General features: G+C 35.1%; 1 protein-coding gene across 1 annotated transcript in view; it reads right to left on the reverse strand.

The window, feature by feature from the left end:
- LOC127854677 (polycystic kidney disease 1-related protein-like) overlaps positions 1 to 16611 on the reverse strand; it is a 177235-nt gene that overhangs the window by 28997 nt on the left and 131627 nt on the right. Inside the window, exon 26 of the mRNA XM_052389738.1 lies at positions 3886 to 4002. Coding sequence (XP_052245698.1) covers positions 3886 to 4002 — 117 coding nt within the window. The remainder of the gene's footprint in view (positions 1 to 3885; positions 4003 to 16611) is intronic.

The following is a 16611-nucleotide window of genomic DNA, read 5'->3' on the forward strand; positions in this document are numbered from 1 at the left end:
GTCAAGACTGTAACCATAGTGAAGTCCTCAGAAAACACTGACATGATTTAATCTTAGCCCTCACTCTGTCACTTTCATGGCGCCAAATATTCTCTTTTTCAATTTTAATCCGACGCCACACTTCAGTCAGCATCCTCCCATATCCTGTTTTGGCACCGAAAATGCGCGATGAAATATTTTACAGCAATTTGTATCAGTGTCAGAATGATTCATAGGAGTGTGTTATTTGTGTTCCCGTGTCTGGCCTACTGAAAAGCTTCGCTTGTCCCTGAGCAAATAAAGATTGATCGAAACGGTGGCTACCAATCCATGCCAAGGATCCGAACATCTATCTTCATAACTCGTAGATATTCTGAAAAGCTCGAATGGCCTAAAAGAAATCAGTCTGCAGCAGCTTTGAATTTGGTTGGCGACAATCAATACATTCCTCGTTCAATCACAGAGGAATATAAACTGGACTGAGAAACACAAGTACTAAATGATGAGAATGACAATTATTGAAGGCTTTTTGTTCTTTCTTGGCAATCATTAATTCAAGCAGCACACATTAAATGGAGTCAACACCAAGGGATTAATGCTTATATATGGCTTTTCAGGAATTCCTCATAGGAACATGTGGGCAGAGCATTTGAGAATATAAAAGAATGTGTTTCCCTTAAGAGCCAATAAAGTATCAAATATCTTCAGTTATTTCACTATTAAAAGAGACATTTAAAACTACCTATATGGGTGTTTGTCAGGGTTATTTTACAAGGTCTAATGGTTTTCATATTATACAAATTACGTTGAAAGGCAAGCTTCAGATGTTCTTTCAGGAAATGGCCTCTATTGCCCCCTGCTATTGGAATTGAAAGTGAACATGGTTATAGAAAGTGAAGCACTATTATATAGGGCTATTTGTTAGATTTGATTACATAGGATGCAGTTGATAGTATGATGCAGATTTGATACTCTCCAATGTTCATGATCATGAGATTCTGATCAGAGATGCTTGTTTCAAAAGTGCATGTAAATTGAAACTGAATTTAATAACTAATAAATATATTTGCGACGGTAGTTTAAGCAAACAATATTAGTGCTGCTATGCAAGCATTCATGCTCATTTGTCTTAATGTCTTAATAAATTGGCACAATTATACCTATTTGTACCAAGGCTTTTTGTCCTGAATACAAATGAACATCAACAAATTTCCAGATCTAGCTAGACCTTTATATTCAACTAAAGTAATGTATGGACATCTGTGGCCATAATATTGCTCATTTTGCCACTACACATTTTATTCCAAGCCAATTTGTCAATCAAAACCACTCTAAAAAGTAATTCACTAATAAAAACACACCTTGTGCCAACATTAACACAATCATGATGCTGGCCAGAGGAAATTTATTAGAATTGGATGACCATTAACAGGTCAGTGATTCCCCTGTTTTTCCATTACTAATTTCCAGGAATAACACTACCAAGCAGAACAAAGCTTTTGTCAATTTTCATGCCCAATATACATTTATAGATACACTTTTCTAGCAAAGGGCAATTTTAATAAAATAATAGATTTCCCTTGGCCAGTCATGAAGAAAACCATACTGACTTATCTTTTAGTCCGCAAAAATACAGATACACTGTTTTAACAATAAGCTGTTTAATAAAAGTTATTTCCCTTGTTGAAGCTTGAGCCGCCAGCTCTGGAGTTGTGTTGACAATATAAAGGAAATATAAAGGAAATTCTGTATTGATTCTGTCCCCAGTAATTCCTATCAAGACAGCGGGAGTGGACCACGACAATATTAAGACTTAGAAATCTACCAAAGCTCGCCAACTTTATTAGCGCTGACATTCAGGCCTGGTCATAAAACGTATGTATTTAACACGAACACTGCGTGATGGCTCATGAAAAGAGTGGTTTATGGTAATTAATTTAAGAATTACCAGTATTTTTTAGTACAATAAATCTTGGAGCAAAGAATGGCTATTTGTCACAGTGGAGTACAACACCTTTAGCACAATTATGGGAAATTAAGCTCTGCAGTAGATTTCAGCGTACATAAAACTTTGAAACTTAAGTCTTTTTTGTACCAAGTCCCAGTTGTTTATCCAAATAAGTCACTTACTAGATATCTATATATTCATACATGTACAGATGTCACATTTTGATGGGCTTTCTTTTTTAACTGTGATATTGAGTCAAAATAGACAAAAACATTTCCAATTTTGCAGCAGATTCAATTAAGACTGTAATATTGTTAAGGCTTTAAAAATAATATCATAGAATTATCAAGTAACATCGAACATCCATGAACATGATTCAACAAAGGTGGATGATTATGCTTTGAGCTTTATTATCCACTGAATAACTTTCCATTTTGAAGGCAATTTTTTACAACATCCCATAAATAATGTATTGGAATGCATTAACATGAGTTTAAATAGCATTTCATTTACATCAAAGAAATTTCTCCTTTTGACCAAAAAGCAAACATGTTTCCTTGTGGCAATGTTAAACACTCATCCCTGGATCATGTTTGCCGTGTAGTAATTGTATAAAATGTATAAATCCAACTTTACAGCCGTCGGGGCTAATAAAATTGGTGTTCTAGGAGCTTTCATTTCCAATTAGGTCTTCCACATCAGTGGTGGGCATTAAAGCTATACCTCGAGCCGAGAGAAAGTTTCTTTTACAAGCACTATGATCATTATTAAACTGTTTTCAGAACAAGGAATTGTCCATAAAGGGATATTTATGTGGTAAGGCTTTAGGGATGTCTGCATGTTTCAAAATTGAGGTTACAATGCACCATACAATTGGTTGCCCACAGCCATCCCCTAGGCAATGGTTTTACGGCGAGTATTTGAAATTGTTGTTACTTAAAATTCAAGGTTGCAATCCATGTTTACAATACAACCAAACATAAATTCATTATTATTATTATCATTATGATGATGACAAAGTGCAATTATGTTCTTTTTAAACCAGATCATATTATTTTTCTCGCACTGAAGAAATAATTACAATATGTAAGAAATGAGTAAACAAGTTAGGTGTAACGTTCTCCAATAAGAATTGATAATTTTAAGAATATATATATAAATAAATAATATATATATATATATATATATATATATATATATACCAACACACAGACAATATAAGCGCTGAAAACATTAAAGGGATCTTTTCACGCTTTGGTAAATTGACAAAATTGAAAAAAGTTGTTTTAGATTCGCAAATTTTCGTTTTAGTTATGATATAAGTGAGGAAACAGTAATACTGAACATTTACCATGCTCTAATATAGCCATTATATGCATCTTTTGACGATTTTAAAACCTAAAAATTATAAAGAGTTGCAACGCGAAACGATTGAATAATTGGAAGAGTTCTGTTTTTGGCGTTAAATTGTGTGCAACTACGAAGATTGCTTATATAAGGTATAAAATACGTCAAGTACGTGTACTAGGCGGAATAGCTCAGTAGACTAAAGCGTTTTTACTTCAAGATTCTGGCAGGACTCCAGGGGTCACTGGTTCGAAACCTGCTCCGGGCAATGTTCTTTTCCTTTTTTAATTTTATTCTTGATTTTTTACTGGAGCTTTTACGATCCAATGTTTACATTTATCAATATAAAGAATTTAATGAATAAGTTAAAAAATGCCAAAATCTGTGAAAAGGCCCCTTTAAATACTGCTGAGCCAGAAAAAGAGTAGACTAAAATGACTACACAGGCTTAAACACTAACTTTCTAGCCATGGTTGCCATCCCTCAGTTTTTCAATTCTTCTTGTTAAGAAAAAACAAACAAGTATTGTCAGAAAATGAAGGTGGCCTAAAACTTATTTTAGGCAACATTTGCTAGTGGGCCCTTGCTATAATCAATGCCATAGTACATACTTGGGATTTAAGAATAGGCAGCTCCACTTGTATGTGATTGTCTGGTTCCAGGTCCTTTACTGATATCGGTTCCCCGTTGCATGTGAACAGCTCCAGTCCGCTAACTACTGTCTGAATCTGCAAACACACAGCATAAATCAGTATCGGTGTATTAACATTTAGTTTAAACCTATTTATTTGAGCTTGATAGAATTAAAAGCTTAAAGTTAATTGAAATACTCCCAAGTCCACTTCCAGGGTGGAACCACTTGGTGTCTTTCAAGGAGATAGAAAGAATGCTCTCACAGTGTGGATCAAACCCATGACATTCTGGTTGCTAGACAGACACCATGTCCTATAAGCCACGGTGACCTTAATATAAATATTTTGACATGACTATCATAATAGTGCCCACATCTATCAACAGCTTCTGCTTATCTATCAATATTGCGAAGTATTTGTTATTTAACCATTATCATTTTACATATCATATTAATTAATGGATTCTGGTACCTTTTCATGTTGTATTATTCAAGGGATTTTAGTCCCAAAAACCAAGTGTTATGGTTCAATATATGGTCATTTACTTGGTTGGGGCTTTTAACTATTGCGTCTTATTTGGAATGTTTCTACAATACAAATGCAATCAATTATTCCTCATGAGTATTTTGTGTCGCAAATATACAAGCATTCTTACAAAAGGCAAAGCATTTAATAATATCAAGTGCACAATTCACATTTTAATAATGAATTATGTTCAATAGTCCCAAACAATCGGGTCTCAGACAAGGTTTAACATTTAACTTTTCACCATTTATTCCTCCTTTCATCCATCAAGACTTCACAGCAATGAATCATTCAATTTACCTATCAATTACGTTTTCAATCTCATTATATCAAACAGGTTTCTGAGTAACATTGATTTTCACATGGGCAAGGAGGAGAAATGATGACAAGAACATCCCATTACCAAGTCAAATAATGTAGCTTGTTTATTCAAAATGCAAGTTCTCTGCAGAGGGAGACACAACAACGCATGGCAACTGATCTAAAGCACGGAATTCCTGCATAATGACACACTTTAATACCAGAATAAAGGAACAAAACAATCCTGCAACATGTATTTGTTACATCGATGATTCATTTAGGGTCCCCAAGTCGTTGAATTGATTGGGCTGCATTTCTTAATTGTGTCCATTTGGGGTTTTATATTTTCGTAAGAGCTCTTCCTCTCTTGTCTTTATTTCTCAGATAACAAAAAGCATCAGCATTTATCTGTAGAAAGATAACATCTACAGTCAAGTAGTATACAGTCAAGTAGTATATACGTAGAAATGAATATCAAAGCAAGCAAATTAAAGTAAGATATTTGATGATCTTTAAACAGTAACAGTCTAAAATCTAACTTGTCACCCTGTGTTAAATATAGCCTGCCTAGAAACCCTTTCCCACTCAGAAGAAAGGAAAAATAGCTATGTGCAAACAGCATAAAACCAGGACAGCCTGCAAGTAACATGCAGTCTGTTCAGGTTTTATGCTGTTTGCTGCTCATCAGTATCTAAGGGCTGGAAATGAAGCCTTTAAAACTTGTAAGAAAGGTCTTTAATGACATTAATTTTTCTAAGGGACTACAACTTCGTAAAAATACGTATCTTAGAAGTAAAGGGTTAAAAGATATTTGCTGATCTTTAAACAGTAACCAGGCTAAAATCTAACTTGTCACCATGTGTTAAATTTAGCCTGCCTAGTTAAGCAACAAAGAATTTGATACAGTGAGTTGCTTCCAGCACAGAACAATTTTGGACTAATGATGCATTCCCCCATTTCACAATATTCAAATTAGGCAGACTGTGAGAGAAAATCACAATATATTGACATTAGGTTTCTCCCATCCATATAAATAAAATAAATACAATCTCAGCTTGGAAGATCCCAAATTTGGCATGAATGTAAGTCTTGAGTAATTGATTCAGTATTTCCATAACAGATTTGTCAGGCTTGCTGTCAAATAATTGAGCATTATTTTGAGAGGATCAGACACGGTGTACTCTAATTCTAACGGAACAAATGAATCTTTTTTTCCGAGATTTTGTTTTTTCACCGAGGCAAAGGATAGTTTTTCACTGAGAAAAACGTAGGGTGTCAGTTTTTATCCCCCGCCATAGGCGGAGGGATATTGTTTTGGCGTTATTCGTCCGTCCGTCTTTCTGTCCGTCCGGAGCCATATCTTGGAAGTGCTTTAGCGGATTTCATTGAAACTTGGTATGAGTATATATATGGATAAGAGGATGATGTAGGCAAAATGGCATTGTACACCAGGTGTTAACAACGGAGTTATGGCCCTTTGTATCTTGAAACAAGATGTGTTTGTGAAACACAATGTCCCCCTATATGATGTTTGACCTTGTAGGATGACCTTGACCTTGACCCTTCACCACTCAAAATGTGCAGCTCCATAAGATACACATGCATTTCAAATATAAAATTGCTAGCTTCAATATTGCAGAAGTGACATTACATGAGCAATTTTGACCCATAGATTTGACCTTGAAGGATGGCCTTGACCTTGACCTTTCACCACTAAAAATGTGCAGCTCCATGAGATACACATGCATGCCAAATATCAAGTTGCTATCTTCAATATTGCAGATACACATGCATGCCAAATATCAAGTTGCTATCTTCAATATTGCAAAAGTATTCATAAAATTAGCGATTTGGGCCACATATATTTGACCTCTGACCTTGAAGGATGACCTTGACCTTTCACCACTCAAAATGTGCAGTTCCATGAGATACACATGCATGCCAAATATCAAGTTGCTATCTTCAATATTGCAAAAGTACTCATAAAATGAGCGATTTTGGCCACATATATTTGACATCTGACCTTGAAGGATGACCTTGACCTTGACCTTTCACCACTCAAAATGTGCAGCTCCATGAGATACACATGCATGCCAAATATCAAGTTGCTATCTTGAATATTGAAATACTGCAAAAGTGTACATTAAATGAGCAATTTTGACCCATATATTTGACATTTGACCTTGAAGGATGACCTTGACCTTGACCTTTCACCACTCAAAATGTGCAGGCCCATGAGATACATATGCATGCCAAATATCAAGTTGCTATCTTCAATATTGCAAAACCAACCAACCAACCAACAGACCGTTAACCAACAAACAGACCAACAGACAGGGCAAAAACAATATGTCCCCCACTACTATAGTGGGGGACATAAAAATGCTTTTTTGAGTGTCAAATATAACACTTTTGTGTCCAGAAGCATATTGGCGGGGGATATCAATTCAACGAATTTGCTTGTTTATAATACTACTGGACTGGACTGTCCATCCAGGATGGCGTTATTGAACCAAGTTTAAACCAAGTTTGAGGCAAGCCCCGATCGACGTATAAATTGTTTTGAGACTGATCATGGAATTATTGGTGAATCAGTTGACAAGTTATTGATCAGAAACAATTTTCACTTTTAGTGTTACAGTGACCCTAGTGACCTAGTGACCCCAATTTCATTAGGGGTCATCTACTGGCAAAGGCCAATGCACATGGGAAGTATCAAGCCAATTGGTCAATCCGTTCACTAGTTATTGATTGGAAACAAACTGGTCTATCGACAGACAGACCGACCAATCAACATCCTGTAATACAATATACCCCCTCTTCTTCCAAGGGGGGCATACAAATAAATGTTCATTATAAAATGTATCAATATCAAACTGCGGTCCAGAAATAAAATCACATGACGTCAATCCAAGCTGTCTTTAATGTTAATCACAATCCTACGATGTATTGCTGACGTAACAAAAAAATTGGGTTATCAATTGATTGTCAATAAACTTTACGTTTGAGCGTGTATCTATAACAATCTTTAATGACCATAAATGTACCATAAATGTCATTTCTCTGAAAATGCTAAGCGCTATATGTTTCTGTAATATTTGCAATATTGATAATATTCTAGATTGGAACGATGTTTGGGATGGAAACTGCACGAAAATCAATCAGAAATATTACACTTCAAACCCGATTTTCCAATAAAAACAACCACTCACTCTGTGGTTTCCAAGCAGCTGATGGAAGATAAAATAATTAGCTTTTAATTATAGCTATTTCTTGGAGCTATATTTTGATTTTAGAATTGTTGAAAAAAGCGCTTGTCAACTGTTGTGTGCATAATTGTTCAACTTGCATTTAAAGAAGTAGATAAAACTATATATTGATTTGGATCGATTTTATATGAAATTTTGTTATAAAAGTATATACATTTGGAAAAGAACATGTTGCTCCATATGTGAAAGGATCGTTCTCATACAGATTGTCTGTATGACACTATTTGATTGATTAACCAATTTATGCCTAGTGGACTCTCCCATCCTTCTAAATTGGATCAATTTATTTCCAATATTAGGGATGTCTAGTATATTTATTTCTATATTTAAAATATTTCTTACAGAAATTCCTTTAAGCAAACAGCGTAGACCCTGATGAGACGCCGCATCATGCGGCGTCTCATCTGTGTCTACGCTGTTTGCAAAGGCCTTTTTCTAGACTCTAGGCATAAATGGGTTAATTACCAATCCTTAAAAGTGAGACAAATTAACTATAACCAGATGTTATTTGTAAAGAAAAATATTTCCTAAACAGTGCTCCAGCTAGGATTTGAAAAGGGCAGGGGGGGGGCTTTTTTGTCAAAAGGGCACTTTGGACGCGCATTATTTTGTCAAAAGGGCACTTTCGAGCGTGCAGGCGTTTCTGGAATGCTTCCTCTTATATGTAAATTTATATGTTATTACTAATTGTTAGAATATATTATTCCCATTATTATTAAACAATTCAAATATAATGTCTACAATGAGGAATAAATTAATTGCAATGTATTGTAATAAGAGATTTATTAATCATCATGTGTTTTTTTGTTGTGTTTTTTAAGGGCAGGGGGGCCCAAGGGAGGGCAGGGCGGAGGTTCGGGAGGGCAGGGTGGGGCGCCCTTCAATTAAGGCCTAGCTGGAGCACTGCTAAATATTGAAACCCAATCCATATATGACCTGCTCAACTCTTTATAATGTAAATTACTTTTTAAAGCATTTTCAAAATCTTAGAAAAATATTACCGCTGGATAAAAAATTCTGATCAAGCAAGCATCAACAAAACATACTCATTGAAACAGAAAGCAATTGACACAGAAACACGTATCCTAATTATTGTATTTGAAACCAAAACAAATGCGCTTAACTGTTTTTCATGTATAAAAATACTTTAGACGACTTTCAAAAATCAGACGATTTCAACATATGCAGATTATAATGTCAGCATTAACCGGATGTTATAATGCACAGACAGTATTTCAATTAGGAAACATAATGCATTATTAATGAGTGCATAACAATCCCTTACCGCTAATAGCGGTATGCAGATCAGATGTTGAAGATTCAAAACAAAAGCTTGTTTACTTGATGACCCTGAGTTTTATTGTTTACAAGAAAATTCTTTAGGATTTTAGAGATAGTTGCTTAAATAAACTTTTCAATGTGTACTTGTTCTTTCTTTTTGTGAAGTGTGCCTTGGTTCAAGATATTACCTTCCAACTGGATTGAAATTTCCTTTTAAATTCTCTAGGTGCAAATTTTTTATACAGATAAATGAAGAAAGCTCAGCTACTTGCCCAATTCCTTTTTATCGGAATTCAAAATAAATGATTTTTGCTTAATGTGTTGTTGTGTTTGAAACACCAAATCCTTATTCAGGTGCCATGTACTCTTGGTCAAACTGGTCAACAGTATAACAAGTTCCCCTTTTTTTGTAATTCTCTAAACACAAATAGCATGTTTTTCGTGGAATTCAATATATATATTTTTTCTTCTTAAAACACATTTTGTTGCCATGACGTTACTGCAAACATTTTGTGTTCATGGGGAACAACTCTTGCTGATCAAACAGAAAACAAACCCCAGATATACAACTTAACATTATATAAATTTATAATACTGATACCGATAAACGTTTTTTATGCAAATAACCTCAGATTGAGACCTAGGTTAACTCAACATTTTATAAAATCTTTAATTATCATAGCTGGCCATCAATTACTTTAAACAGTGATAGAGCAATACAAAACTCACAGTTCAATAATAATGGTGGTACAATCAATGGTGGGAGGTTTCTGTATCTGAAGCAAACACATTTATAACACTAATGGAAGACAATGTCATGCCATTCAGGTGAAGTACATGTAACAAAATGGTCTGTAAAGTACCAGTCAGCTCAGTTACATTTTAATGGATGCTTGGTGATTGTCATCCAGTATCAGGATTATCTCTGTACTGAGAGAAGTGATAGCGATCAGGAGTACATGTGTATATAAGGTTTAATGTCTTAAATGTTAGGGGTGTTAAATGTTAAAAATGGTTTTTATGGCAGGTTTCTTAATTATTGTTTGTCCCCCAAAGTCGAGTTCACTAATTACATTTGCAAATAAACAGGATATTTGAAATTCACAATATTATGGTTCAGCTAAACCGAACATTAATTTTGCCAGAGTAAAGGCGTGAATACTGACCAAAAGTAATACATGTGACTGGTCACTTAAGTAGTGTAAAAACCTTTAATGCCCAGTATGGGCAGTTCTCAAACTCAGAAAATAAGAAACATTTGGAGGAAAAATCTTAATTTCTTGAAGTAAATGGTTGAGTTTGAACTTCAATATGAAACATATATTATTTCATTACAACAACGCTGGCTCCATGCATGAAATAATCTGCTCCCCCCCCCACAATTTATATTTATTATCTTACACATATACAAGCATCTCTGAATACCTAGAGGTTTAATAGGTCTGCAGTATCCTGCACTCTATACGTCAGACCACCCAGTACGTTCAGCAGTTTTTCTGCGCCATTAACTTGTAAATAAATAGATTTCAATCCTATTAAAATGCTTAATCTCATCAATAATTCTAACTATTGATGCCAAAGGCCTAAACATGTTTGTAATATCACAACATGCATTAAATAAAAGCAAAAACTATTTTTTGAGTATAAAAGTTCAACCATTATTTGTATTTCAAGGCCAACATTTCAATGATGTTTTATAATAGTTTCCAGTGACAGTCAGAAGGGATTACCAGCCTCCTTTGTTTAAAATTATGTTGATAGCGCATTATCATGCATGACAATATGGAGAATTATTTCTTGGATCATACAAGAAGCATGGGTGGCTTTTGAAGGAAGGTCCTGAAATTGAGTCCTGGGCCCTTATTTACCAATTTTTTTTGCCTTAATTCTTAGAAATAGTTGTAGATTATGGGCCCTGGTAGATTTGCATTTTGAAATGATTTCCATTTCATTTTGTAATAACACTTCCGTTATTTGTTTTAGCATGTAAAAATGAACTTATAATGAGTGAAATAGCTTCACGCACAATTTTATCTATTACTCTTGATTATTTCCTTATCATCTTATGTTTACACACAATATTTTTTATCAACATCTTTTCACTTTGACAGCGACAACTGCTTGCTATGTGCAGGCAAAATGCTAAAAAAACAAGAGGGCCAAGATGGCCCTAGTTCGCTCACCTCAATCTTTACCTAATGTCAAACTTGACCTAGATATTGAGCAGACAAACATCCTGGTCAAGTTTCATCATTATTGAACCAAAACTCTGGCGTATGGAGTGTTTTTGTTTTTGTAAGATTTGAAATGGTGACCTATCATCAAACTTGACTGAGATCTTTCAGCAACTTTGATAAAGAATGCTTGAGAAATGTGAATGCTAGAGTGTTTACAAACCAAATGTGGACGGACGGACAGCGGACAAAGACCAATCCTAAAACCTCACCTGAGCAATCAGGTGAGCTAAAAAGTGTGTTTCACCGATCTGAGCCATTTTCCAACTTGTCCAAGAAATCAATAAAACCAATGTATTGACTAAGTTTCACGATGATTAGGCAAAATATGTGACTTCCATAGTGTTCAATCACAAGGTTTCTCTCTATATAGTCAAATAAGGAAAACTGCCCCATCCCCTGGCAGCCATGTTTATTGACCCATTGGGACCATTTGCAAACTCATCTGAGATATATATAAAACCAATCTTTTCACCAAGTTTCATGATGATTGGGCATCCATGTTATTCAACTGACCGGAACCATTTTCCGTCTCAACTCTCGTATCAAGGAAACAAAAGTTCTGACCAAATTTCATGAAAATTGGGCCAAAAAAGTGACTTCTACAGTGTTGACATGTTTTCACTATATACATATAGAGAAAAATGCCCCGCCCTTTGGCGGCAATGTTGTTTCACTAATCTGGACCATTTACGAACTCGTCCGACATATCAATGAAACCAATGTTTTGACCAACTTTCATGATGATTGGGCAAAAATTGTGACTCCAGAGTGTTTACAAGGTTTCTCTATAGCCAAATAAGGAAAACTGCCCCGCCCACTGACGGCCATGTTTTTCAACGGGTCTGAACCACTTTTGAACTCAACCAACATATCATTAACACAAACATTTTGACAAAGTCACATGAAGATTGGGCATTAAATGTGACTTATACAGTGCTTACAAGTTTTTTCTTTTTTTTAGACCTAGTGATCTTGTTTTTGACCCCGCACGAACCAGTTTCGAATTCGACTGAGATTTCATTAAGAAGAAGCTTCTGACCAAGTTTCATGAAGATCGGACAATAAATGTGGCCTCTAGAGTGTTTACGAACAAATGTTAACGGACGGACGGACGACAGACAAAGACCGGTCACAAAAGCTCACCTGAGCAATCAGGTGAGCTAAAAATAACAAGCAGTGAATTTAGTTAAGATATCTTCAGCATAACTAAGTTCCCCTATAGCCATCTCACCATCAACATTTGAGAACTCCCAAGTAATTTAACAAGATAACATTTCACTTTAATAGGCTGCAAATTGATAAAATGCTGACACAAAGTGCAGCCTATAATCCCCTTGTTGTTCATCTTTCACTTTTTTTTTCTTACAAAAAAAAAACAAACTTTGTTATTTTGCTATCTCATTTAAGGATTTCAGAACAAATTATCAAGATACATTAATCAGATAAAAGAATAATCCAGCCAATGGAATGTGGGACTGATTTTAGGAAAGTTGTTAGAGATGTATAAAGATCATAAACACATTTGAGTCATGTTCTGAGAAAACTGGGCATAATGCATTTTGTTTGTTTGTTTGTTTGTTTTATTTGTGCATACATGTCAAGCAATTTACAATTCAATGCAATCAAGGCAATAAGTAACGTATAGATTGCATTATTATCATATTCAGAAACATGCATTACATGAATGGTGCCATTTATCACAGATCCAAATAAGATTACGACATGATGTATACACAGGATAACCCGTAAAGCTTAGACATGTAAACATGAAAAAGCTTATTTCCAACGGGGTCCCTGATGTGCGTAAAGTGTCGTCCCATATTAGCTGGTGCAGTCTGCACAGGTTCACCAGGGACGTTAATTTCCGCCTAAACTAGCTTTTTGCTAAGAAAAGACTTTCTTTAAACAGAAAATATCATAAAAGCGAAAAGTGTCGTCCCTGATTAGCCTGTGCGGACTGAACAGGCTCATCTGGGACGATGCTTTACTCACATGCTTGAAACCCCATTTTCACAGAACAAGACTCAATGTATTATTATTATGTGAATTTATTGTGCCATTGGAATGAAACAATGCAGTATATATTACAAACAGTTACAATATTTTCACTCCAAAACGTCCAAAACTGAAAGCGCTGAAACTGTTGTATTTAAGGTTTGAGTGTTCAACTGTTGTATCCGAGGTATGAGTGTTAATCTTTTATATCCGAGCATAGCAGGGCTTTTTTCCTTCTGTGAGAATGGCCGTTTTTCACAATTTTGGAAAATCAGTGACTCAAAATTTCACAATTTCAAGAGGTCCGCAACTCAAATTTTCACAATTTCGAGAAGTTTGCAACTCTAATTTTCACAATTTTTAAAAGTTTGCAACTAATTTTTTCACAATTTTGAACAGTACGCGACTAATTTTTTCACAAAATGGAGGGGGTATAAGGCCGCTTCACAAAAACAGGAAAAAAAGCCCTGCATAGGGAATGAAACTGTTGTATATCATGGGTGATCATGGGTGATTGTGAAACAGTTGACATGTCCAGTGAAATTTTCTATTGGAGTGTTACGAGATAAATTGTTGTATCAGAGGGTAGCAAGCATAACTGTTGTATGGCAGGGAAGGGTGCGAAACAGTTAGATAGGAGTACACTGTAACTCCAATATAACGCGGATAACAAGGTCTAAGCCACAAGAAAGCATTATAAACGGATTAGCGTTATAAGTTCTGAGCTCATTCATTCATACCTTATTGCAAGATTGTGATGACATTTGCCAATACATGCATATACAATGTAAACCCTACCGTATCCATAACTGTATACATATCCATTTTATTATGTGCATATATATCCGATTATCCTATATAATTACTATATCAATTAAAAACAAGAGATGTGTTTGACAGAAACACAATGCCCCCTCTTGCGCCGCTTTGAAGCTTTAAATTTGACCTTTGACCTTGAAGGATGACCTTGACCTTTCACCACTCAAAACGTGCAGCTCCATGAGATACACATGCATGCCAAATATCAAGTTGCTATCTTCAATATTTAAAAAGTTATGACCAAACTTTAACGAAGGTTCAAGTTTTAGGAAAGAAAAATACAATGATATGTGACCTTTGACCTTGAAGGAGGACTTTGACCTTTACTTTTCACCACTCAAATTGTACAGCTCCGTGCAATATACATGCATGCCAAATATGAAGTTGCTATCTTAAATAATGCAAAAGTTATCAAGTTTTAACCAAGGTTAAAGTTTTGGGACACACACAATGAATGAATGAATGACAGACAGACAGACAGGCTAAAAACAATATACCCCCGAGCTTTCAATCCGGGGGGCATAAAAAATACTCTGGCAATTTAGAACAATAAATGTGTTTAAGAATTTTAAAAACACAAATATACGCCATTTTTCAGAAGTTTAAAATGAAGAATGGGACAAGGGTTTCATGGGGCACTGTTCAGATTTAATTGTTACATTTACTAATGGACCAGCAATTTTAAATTAGATTGAATGCATAAGGATACAAAGCAATCTTTTATTGCCTCATTCTCAGTCATGCAAAAAACGTGCTGTCCGGGGATGTCCTGAAATTGCGTAAAAATGAAAGTGAATGTCTGTAAACAATGACCATGCGTTTGGATGAAACTTATCCTCTTGATAACTTACTAAATTTCTCTTTGCCTGTTACGTTTTCAATTGAATTTTAGCAGACAATCTTTAAATTCATATTGTCTACAAATAACAATGAAGTGCTACATGTATCGTAAAACTTGTCAGAGTTGTCAATGATTCACATGATATTTTCACACCTGTATTGCACCAAACAATAGATAACTAGAGCTTTGTCACAGACGTGACGAATACCCCCAGATGGCGCTATGACACAGAATATTTTGCATGTTGTCTTCACAGAAAACAGCGGACACCATGCTCTATGTTTAAAACGCACTAAGTGACCCCTTGACCTAGTTTTTGACCCGGCGTGGCCCATGTTCGATCTTAACCTACACATCATCTATATACAACATCTGACTAAGTGTGGTGAAAACCGGATGAAAACTACTTGAATTAGAGAGCGGACACCATGCTCAATGTTTAAAACTCACTAAGTGACCCCGTCACCTAGTTTCTGACCTGCCATGACCCATGTTTGAGCTTGGCCTAGACATCATCTAGATACAACTTCTGACCAAGTTTGGTGAAGCTCGGATGAAAACTACTTGACTTAGAGAGCGGACACTATGCTCAATGTTTAAAACGCACTAAGGGACCCTGTGATCTAGTTTTTGACCCGGCATGACTCATATTCGAACTTGACCTAGTCATCATCAAGATACAACATCTGAACAAGTTTGGTGAAGACCGGATGAAAACAACTTGAATTAGAGAGACAGACAGACAAGCTCACTCCTATATACCCCCCTAAACTTCGTTTGTGGGGGTATAATCACACTTAAACTGTCCAATTTCCTAGTAATGGTTAGTCTCTAATCAATTATATTTGAGCCATTATACAATCAACACATCTGAGGCCGCCATATTAGAATGTCAAGAAATTGCTCTTGACCGATATGGAAGGTTGGTGAAAAAATGGGAGCCAAGACCCACCCGCGTTATATTGGATTCAGCCTTATAACAGAGGGAGTTATTTTGGATTTACAGTGTAATACAACAATCATAAGCAATATATATATGTATATATATATATATATATATATATATATATATATATATATATATATATATATATATATATATATATATATATATATATATATATATATATATATATATGTTTGCATTATGCTCCATATGTACACACTTTAAATTATCACGGAAAACAGGCAAAGTGATTGAATTCAATACATCAACCTTATTTCGAGGGGTAGAACTAATAATATATTATTCACACTGCATGAGAAGCTTGAAAGGTGGTTGCTCAAACATTTTCCCCTTTACATTATCCTAGGAAATAATTATAGAATAAGCTCCTGAAAACAATTACTTCTTAAGAGATACTTATAGCTTTTTTCACTTCTTTTTCCAATTGACAAGAATACTTTGAAAATGAATTATTAATACCTTACAGTAAGT

Source organism: Dreissena polymorpha, chromosome 13 (assembly GCF_020536995.1).
Source record: "Dreissena polymorpha isolate Duluth1 chromosome 13, UMN_Dpol_1.0, whole genome shotgun sequence".
Lineage (NCBI taxonomy): Eukaryota > Metazoa > Mollusca > Bivalvia > Myida > Dreissenidae > Dreissena > Dreissena polymorpha.